The sequence below is a fragment of the Rattus norvegicus genome, chromosome 7, assembly GCF_021556685.1.
Source record: "Rattus norvegicus strain SHRSP/BbbUtx chromosome 7, alternate assembly SHRSP_T2T, whole genome shotgun sequence".
Classification (NCBI taxonomy): domain Eukaryota; kingdom Metazoa; phylum Chordata; class Mammalia; order Rodentia; family Muridae; genus Rattus; species Rattus norvegicus.
This window is the reverse complement of record NC_141540.1, coordinates 141,075,594-141,085,323: the sequence shown is the minus strand read 5'-3', so window position 1 is coordinate 141,085,323 and position 9,730 is coordinate 141,075,594. Positions and strand designations below refer to the sequence as shown.

The following is a 9,730-nucleotide window of genomic DNA, read 5'->3' as shown; positions in this document are numbered from 1 at the left end:
AAATGTGTGGAAGAAGGAAGGTCTGACTTTTGGGGAGACGAGGAGGCTCATCTTTCATGGCTGAAGAGAGAGGCACCCGGGCCTCAACAATACTGACTTAGTGTTCAAGAGGCAGAGCCTTTCCACCTGCTCTGTGCATTTGCAAATAGGATCCTTGAACTTAAATATCTCAAAACTCCTTCTGGATGGCTGTGTTGTCACACGACTTTGATCAGCACACAGGAGGCAGAGGCAGGTGGACCTTTTAAGTTTGGGGGCCGCTAAGGCTCCTTGATTCAAAACCCCAGTCCAAATTCCTAATCTAGGATTGGGGCCTGGTTCCATGGTGGAGTCTTGCCTAGCTCACAGCCCTGGGTTCAATCCCGAGCATGGCACTTCTAAGAGGCGACTGGGGGAAGAGAGCAAAGAAAGGAAAAAGATGGTAACCGCACCCTCACACCCCACTCTGATCCTTCCAAAATGGCTAAGATCTACTAACCGTGTATGTCATTTAGATGCCAAACATCTCCCTGCAGGCTCATAGGGTTGAGCACTTGCCTCACAGCTAGGTGCTCTGGGAGGCTGTAGAACTTTAGTGGCCTTGGTAAGGAAAATGAATCACTTGAGATTATGTAGTCTGGTCCCGGTTCTATCCGGGTCTCAGTATGGTCTCAAACTCCTGACTGTGACACAGTGTAACCAGCTGCCTCCCACTCCTGCCAAGGTAGTTTCCCTCCCAGACCAGATAGACTGTATCCTTTCAAACTGTAAGCCAAAACAAACCCTTCCCCTTTCAGTCCTGGCCTGTCAGAGATTTGATCACAGCATCAAGAAACATCCCTTATGCATTGTATGTAGAACTTGGCTGTAGAAAAACACATTTCTACACTCAAATACCTTAATTTTCTAAGTGGAAGTTTCCTTCTCAGAGACACTAAGACACAAATGAAGCCAAACAGGCAGATATAGAAAACATTTATTTTTATTTATTACACGAATATGAATTTGTTAATATTTAAAATAGAACTTCTGCAAAATCATCTCAGGAAATATACATTTGTTTAGATACATACAAAAGCAGCTGAAACCCTTGGGCCCACCCAGACTCGCTCTCTGTGTGAACACACTGATATCCATGGATTCGTTTCAGGACCGGTGGAATTTTTTCCTTTGATACAGGGTTTCTTTGTGTAGCCCTGGCTGTCCTGGAACTCGATCTGTAGGTCAGGCTACACTCGGATCTACCTTCCTCCTCTGCCTCTGCCTCCAGAGTGCTGGGATCAAGGCTGTGCCACCACACCCACTCAGGACCAGTGAAACTTGATCAGAATCCTCCCCAGTCCTTGCTAACTATTCTCATGAGTTACTTTTAGGGTCCCCCACATTATACCCATTTCCCTAACTGTAGTGGCTTTTTACTATGGTAGTTATATCCAGCAAAGTATGTGCTAGATAAGAAGGGGAAATTAAATGGGGACTTCCCAACCATCTTGAACAGTTCTGTGATGGTGCTGGTGTGTCCGGTGCACTTATAAATGCTGTGGAAGGCGGGACAGTGCAGCAGGCAGTGGCGAAACCCTGAGCCGCTGGCCAGAGCACAGGCGGCAGCGAAAGCAGACCAGGAGCAACAGGATAGCAAGTGGGTTCCAATTCCTTTTTACTGGGATGGGGGAAGTAAAGGGTGCTCCTATGTGAGTGGATTTTTCACTCCACCGGGATTTATTTATTCTGTTTGCAAGCTATAAGTTTCCCCCACAGCTTCCTTACGAAAGGTTTATGGGGAAGACCTTTGGTTCCTTTGGAGGGAGAGTTCAAAGCTGCTTTGATTCAGTTTTGATTCGGTGGGAGACAGTATAGAAAAGGGCTAAACCAAAACCTGTAGGGATGAACCTGATTTTCACCTCTCCCAGTTTTACATCTAAAACGGAAGCCTCAAACCGGCGGAGCAGAGCGGCTCTCTCCCGCCACCTCACACGCGCTATTTCACAGCATAGCCATAGATGTGGGGCCGCACCAAAGCCCAGGAGAGTGGTGCCTGGATGTGCTGCAGCTTCAGCTTGGAGAAGCTGGCCTGCTCGAGGGTCTTCCAGCTCTCTCTTGTAAGATTGCATCCATCGAAAACAAGGAACCAGACAGGATCCAGGACCTGCTGCCAGAAGTAATTCCAGGTGGACCGTTCATCCGCCACATGCTCCATGAAGTAAAAGGCCCCTCCCTGAGAAGAAACGCACACACATATTTTAAAGATACTGGCTTTGGGAAACCCACTCTACAAAACGCCTCAAGCTTCACATTTCAGTGGCCTAAAGCTGACTTTGGGAAGACACAGGTAGATTAAAATGGAATAAGGTATTATCTGGGTAACATCATTTCAATTTCTGTCACATTTTATACAGAGGGTATGATAGCCCATGCCTGGAATCTCTACACCAGGGAGGCTAAGGGAAGATGACCTTAAGTTACAGGCTAGCCCAGTCACAGTGGGACCCTGTCTTTTTTTTTTTTTTTTTTTTTTTTTTTTTTTTTTTTTGGTTCTTTTTTTCGGAGCTGGGGACCGAACCCAGGGCCTTGCGCTTCCTAGGCAAGCGCTCTACCACTGAGCTAAATCCCCAACCCCGGGACCCTGTCTTACATGTATTAAAAGGAACTGCCAATCTAAGCAATAGCTATATTTTTGTGGTCATAAAGAATTCCTGGGGGTTGCCTTTTTCCTTATTCTGATCAGGAGTAATAAAATTACAATTCTATTAGCTTGGTGTGCTGAGTTTCACCTGTAATCCTAGTTCTAGGGCTGCCAGCAGGAGGATTAAGGTCAGCCAACACACACACACACACACACACACACACACATACACACCACACATACACATACACACACACACATATACACATACACACCACACATACTCATACTCACACTCACACACACAACACATACACACGCACACACATACCACACATACTCATACACACACCACATATATGCATACACACCACATATATGCATACACACCACACATACACACGCACACACATACACACACCACACATACACATACACACATACTCATACACACACACCACAATACCCACACACACACACACACCACACAAACTCATACACATACCACACATACTCATACACATACACACCACACATACACACGCCACACATACTCATATACACACAACACATACACACGCACACACACACCACACATACACACACCACACATACACACACCACACATACACACACCACACATACACACATACACACACCACACATACTCATACACACACATACGCACAAACACACACACCACACATACACATATATACACACACACCACACATACACACGCACACACACACACCACACATACTCATACACACACACACCACACATACACACACCACACATACTCATAGACACACACCACACATACTCATACACACACACCACACATACACACACACCACACATACACATCACACACCACACATACACACACCACACAAACACACACACATACACACACACACCCCACATATACACATACACACGCCACACATACTCATAAACACACACAACACATACACACGCACACACACCACACATACACACACCACACATACACATCACACACCACACATACACATCACACACCACACAAACACACACACATACACACACACACCCCACATATACACATACACACACCACACATACTCATACACACACACACCACACATACACATGCCACTCATACATATATACACACCACACACACACACAAACACACACACACCACATATACACATATACACATAGACACACCACATACACACACACACACCACACATACTCATACACATGCACACCACACATACACACCCCACATATACACATACACACACCACACATACTCATACACACACACAAACACACACACACACCACACATACATATATACACACCACACACACACACACACACACACACACACTCTTCTAGGCCTGTGGAGCTACGGGAGGTCTCTTCCCAGGTCCAGCACCAAAAGTGAGGAGGTGGAAGGCATGCAGAGTGGGAGTGGACAGCCAGCTTGGGTTACATAAGACCTGAGGGAGTGGGGACTGGGGTGGGCTGGGGACACACATGTGAGTGCCCAAGAGCAAGCACTACTGCCCCAGGGCAGGTGCCTGGCTGAGCTATCCCAGAGTTCACCCCCTGCTTCTTTTATCTTTGTTATTGTTGCTTCTTGTCTTTTGAAACAGCCTCACAACATCATGCAGGTTGGTCTGGAAATCACCACTTAGCAAACTCACTGTATAGCTAGCTGCTCTTGAACTCTCCATCTTCCTGCCTCCACAGCCCCAGTGCTGGCTTTACTGGTGTGTGCCATCCATCTGGCTCCTAGGGCTGGCTTTGGGGAATAGAGTCACGTGGTTTTTCCAGGCATCCCTTTTTTACAAAAGTTCACTAGAAGTTCAGACATAAATTGAATATGAAGTTTACAACAGAGAATGATTGCATGTGTGTCCGTGGAGACTAATTATCTGAGTAAACATTCATCACCAGTTCTACAGGTTCACGGAGAGTTAAAAACCGTAACTTTTGTGTCTAAGGTATCGGTGAAGTTTTGTACAGATAAACCCAGTCAGTATTTTATTTTCCGTCCTTGCCCCCATAGTGAATCCTCTTAAGACCTTTGGTTAACCGTTTTACAACCTCTCAGAATGTGCTGTAAGTTGTAGGTGCTTTCTGTCTCAGAAGCAATAAACTAACGACACTTGAAGACTTGCAGAGTTCTCAATCGAAGTTTTGACATCAGAAAGGGCTTAATAGCGGTCCTGTTATAAAAGAGCTTAATAATTACTAATATGATTTTAGGAATTCTTATAGGGTCATCATTAAGAGTTAAGACATTATCTATTTGTCCATAGAGCATCACCACAAGACAGCACAACTTCATTGTTCCACAGAGATCCTCTCAGAAGGGTGGGCTAATACCTAGTGATTGTCACATATATTTAATAATAACAGGAAAAGCATGTTAATAGCAGGAACCGTTCCTAAAATGAAATTCTCCTGGGCCTTGCCCACAGAAGCAAATCCATCATTAACTGTGTAGTCCACGGCAGAACCACCTCAGGAAGATCACCTGTTGGTTTTTAGCTTCTCCTTGATTGATGGCTCTTGGCATTGAACCTATGTATAAATATATATAAAAACAAAACAAAAACAAAAAACCAACCTTTTAATTCACTAACAAATTGTTCCCAGGCACTGGCTGCAAACCCCACGTGTAGAAGGGGAGGAGGAACCCAGAGGAGCCACTTCCTAGACTGAACTGAGTTGTTTTAAAGATTGCATTATTTCATTAATATGCAAATGACATGGTGGAGGCGCTCGAATTCACACCCTGTGTGAATTCGGGGTAGCATTTCGTCACTAGTTTTTACTCAGTCTCGATGGTGATCAATCTGACGCGCATCTGCAGACCACATAGGTCATGCAGATGCTACTACTACACATTATTAAACCGCCTTCGGGCATTTTCTAGTAAACCAGTCTCCCTTTTGTAAGCAAGCTACCCTAGTCCTGGCTACCCAAAGGCAGAAGAGTTTTGAGACAGAATTCAGAGTTTAGAGATGCAGTTACCCCAAACTAAACAGATAAATTTAAGCAAGACGTATGTTTAAGAATAGAGAACTGAATTTCCTAATTAAAACGAAAAAAGCTTTCCTTAGGCAAGGGCAGGAGACAGCAGAGAAGTGGAGAGAGCAGCTTGGAATGCTTATGAATAATTAGGAGCTTGGGAAGGTGGGGGAGGGGGAGCAGAGTGAGCTCTGAGTGGCTGTCAAGATTTGGAAGTCTGTGCAGGCATGTAGCTGAAAACACAGGATGCATGAGGCAGCTGAGGAGGTTCTATACACAGAACAAGAGCCAAGGAAAAGACCCTCAGCGTCTCGAGAGCAAAAAAGATCCTGACCTGGGCGGGTGTGGTGGAACATGTCTTTAACCTCCAGTCCTTATGAGGCAGAAGCAGGCAGCTCTCTGTGAGTTCAAGGCCAGCCTGGTCTATATACAAAGTGTCAGGCCAGCCAACCACTATTTAGTGAGAATGAAACCTGGTCCCTTCTCCCCAAAACATGTCAGACTCACGGCTGTGTATTTATCATCTTTGAGTCTGCAATCTCACTCCAAAATGGCAATCATAAATCTCTGCTTCAGGGGACCGTGGTGAAGGTTAACTGAGGCTGTCATCATGCTCTGTCAAGCAGAGTGGTAAGCTGGTAATCACAGAGGCTAAGGAAGACAGTCCAGGGCATTATCCGTCTTGCACAGAGGAGTTATGATTGGCATCAGCTTAGAAGCACCTGGTAAAGCCCCAGTTGCCAGGCTGAGGATGAAGGGACCCAGGGTTTGGCCCCAAGAATATGTCCCTTTCTTGATACTGGTTTGCTTTATTGTCTGTGTTCTAAAGATGGGGTCCTGCTGTGTAGCTCAGGCTAGACTCAGACTTGGTGGATCCTCCCGTTTGTTCCCCTCCCCCAGCCCCAAGATTCTGTGTGTGTGTCACTCCAGGTGTGGCTATGGGTGTGTTTGCCCCAAGCCAGGCTGAGGATCTTTACCTACTAGTTTGATAACTGGTCTGTCATTGCACCAGAGAGACAATGCTAAGCCTCAGAGGTGTCTACAAGGGTGTGTGTGTGTGTGTGTGTGTGTGTGTGAGAGAGAGAGAGAGAGAGAGAGAGAGAGAGTGTGTGTGTGTGAGTGAGTGAGAGAAAGAGAGTGTATGTGTGTGTGAGAGTGTATGTGTGTGAGAGAGTGAGAGTGTGTGTGTGTACATGTGAGAGGGGGAGTGTGGGGGGTGTTTGGAGGTGTGTAGATGTGTGCATACATGAGTGTGTCTATGTGAGTATATGTGCATGTGTATGAGTGTGTGTATATGTGTGCATGCATGAGTGTGTGTGTGAGTATATGTATATGCATGTGAGAGACTGAGTATGTGTGTGCGAGTGTGCATGTGTGTGAGTGTGAATATATGTCAGTATCACAGAGCATCTCTACCTGTTCTGAAATGAAAAGCGGAAATGTTAGGATGTCACACTTAGAGTTCAGAACAAACCCATTTAACCTGATAATCACAGTACAAGGAACTTATTCAGACCTTTAGAAAGGCACAGAGTGACTCTGCTCTGGTAGTAACTCCTCTCACTACCTTTCGCATGAACATGTTAACATTATTTCTTGAGCACTTTTCTCTTTTCTATCCAGAAGAGATCACTCTTCTTGAAGTTTGTGTTTGTTTGTTTCAGTTGGTTGGATTTTTTTTTTTTTAAGTTTTCATTTGTTTTGTTTTGTTCGATAGAATTTTACTATGTAATTCAGGCTGGCCTTGCTCTGGGCACATAGCTGAGGCTGGCCTTTCCGTCCTTCTCACCCTCACACACCTCTGGTGGGTTTGCATGTGTGGTCCGCCACACCCAGCTCTTGATCTTCGTAATGGTTAGAGTCCCTGACTGTGCTAAGCTCCCGTCCGCACGGTCTCTTTCCAGTTTACAGTACTGCAAATGCTTTCAGTGAGCATCCTTGGGATAGACAAGGATTTACATACGTGTAGCTGAAGACGAATTTCTGACAGAGAAAGTACGTTCACTTGACATTTTGGTGTTACTAAACGAGCCTTCCAAACCCCTTTCTGTACGAGGGGGCCTTCCCAGACCCGCCCCGGTATTATAGACCGTAAGTCTCTGACACTGCTGTAAGCAAACGGCCCCACAGTCTGCCTCATGATTGTCCACTTTAGTTTACATTCCGGTTCCTGCCCAGTTGCGCATCTTTTTTTCTCTGACCGGTTTTTAAAACACAAAACCACTGGGTTCGGTCCCCAGCTCCGAAAAAAAAGAACCAAAACAAAACAAAACAAAACAAAAAAACAAAAAAAACCCCCCACAAAACCAATATCCTTGCACAAAACCTGCAAATTTTGTTTGTTTTGTTTTGGTGACGTGGTCTCTGTGCATCCCTAGCTGGCCTGGCCCTCACTATGTAGAGCAGCCTGGCCTCGAACTCCTAGAGACCCACCTGCCTCTGCCTCCCCAGCGCTGGGACTCATGGCGAGACCCCCTCAGCTGTTCCCCGGAGCTTCTGTTATCAAGTTTGACATCTGAACTACCCTGCAGTTTAGAACTTTCTGTGTTCTGATTTGTCAGCCCTTACTCTTGTAGTTCACTGCCACTCTTTTTCTTCTGCAAAATTCTTCTGGAGTCATTTGCTTTTTAGTTTAGAATCCACTCGAAACTGATAGTCCCACCCTCGCTCATGATAGCTGCAGCTAGCCAGTCCTCACACCTGTCACTCACCGGCCTCAGCACTCGGCACACCTCGCGCAGGATCTTCTCTTGGCTCTTCACCGAGCACAGCACCAGGGTGCAGACCACCACGTCCACAGAGCCATCGGCCACCTGGTGCATGTCCTCCCCAACGGCCACCAAGAAGCGCTCGAACTGCAGGTGCCGGTTCTCTGCGACACTCTTGAACAAGAACTTCTCGAAGTTGGGGTTGGGGTCGATGCAAGTGACCCTGCATCCGGGGGGATAGAACTTGAAGTTGGCGCCGGTGCCGCAGCCCACCTCCAGCAGCGACAGCTTCCCCGAGGGGCCCGCGAACTCCTGCAGGTTGCTGAAGAGCTCCCGCTTTCGGGTAGCCATCTGCTCGTTGTACATCACCGTGAACCGCTTCAGGAAGTAGGGAAAGCACCTTTTGCATACCCAGCTCCACACGCCTATAAGGTTCAGCAGAAACAGGGGGAACGACAGGGTGCAGACCACCAGTCGCAGGGCCAGGATGGCCAGCGTCATCTTTGCGAGTAGAGGAGAAAGGGCCGTGGTCTCGAGTGTCTCCTGGAGAAGCAGGGCGCAGGCTCCTGGCCTCGCTCCAGAGCCAATCAGGAAGGAGGGAGGCACCGACTAAGCCGGAAAAAAATCCCAGAGCCGGGGAGGGCTCCAACTCCCACCCGCCCCACCCCCAACCTACCCTTCCCAACCCCCACGGGCCACCGGCCAGGGCCAGCTAGCAGACGTTGGCGCAGCTCCGGACGCAGCGGCCTAAGACTACGCCCCCCCCTACCCCCTGTATCTCTTAGGAGGGGTTGCTGCCTGAACCCTGACCCTGGTCCTCCCTGGCTTTGTTTGGGTCTGGAGGCTGCACCTAGTTTCCTGTCGCTGTTGGTAGTGCTCAGTGTGTGCTTTCACACCACCCACCCGAGCCTTTTCTAGGAAGAATCCCCCACGTAGAGCAGGGTCAGCGCACCAGGGAAGATGGCAGCCAAGGCTCCCCCTTATCTCACTTTATTCTTCCCTTCTCCTCTGGCCACCACACCCCACCCCAAAACCTGTTTTTGTTATAAAGGAAGTGAAAGGAAACCTCGCCAAGCCTCACCCAACAATTTGTCAGTTCCCATTCTGAACTGAGCCTTTCATAAGTTAATAATTCACCAGAAGGATCTCTGCTAAGTCACGGTTTTGAACTATTCCTGTTTTAAAACACAACTGTCAATCTTATTATACTTGGTTACTATGTAACGACGCTGATTTAGAGTAAAGGTGCTCAGAACGGTCACCGTTGGGAGTCTGATGGGTTTCATAAAATAGATTCAAGCTCCAGGCTTCCGACTTGGGGTTTGTTCTGGGTCTCGCTCCTTAGCCCAAGCCGACCTGGAATTCTCTTGATGGCTCTGCG

The 9,730-nt window shown here is 47.2% G+C and overlaps 1 protein-coding gene across 3 annotated transcripts; it reads right to left on the bottom strand.

Moving 5' to 3' along the window:
• Positions 1 to 937: 937 nt before the first annotated feature.
• On the bottom strand, positions 938 to 8,920 carry Tmt1a (thiol methyltransferase 1A). Of its 3 annotated transcripts, none has more exons than NM_001037355.2 (2): positions 8,353 to 8,920; positions 938 to 2,194 (listed from the first exon to the last, which is right to left on the bottom strand). In NM_001037355.2, the coding sequence occupies exons 1-2, from the start codon at positions 8,848 to 8,850 to the stop codon at positions 1,958 to 1,960; spliced, it is 735 nt and encodes a 244-aa protein (NP_001032432.1). In that variant the 5' UTR covers positions 8,851 to 8,920; the 3' UTR covers positions 938 to 1,957. The 3 variants fall into 3 exon arrangements, 2 of the variants coding, with proteins under 2 accessions (NP_001032432.1, XP_087413721.1); XR_015624141.1 differs by having other exon boundaries at positions 944 to 2,194; positions 4,309 to 8,872; XM_087557595.1 differs by having other exon boundaries at positions 944 to 2,194; positions 8,342 to 8,872.
• Between the last annotated feature and the right edge of the window lie 810 nt (positions 8,921 to 9,730).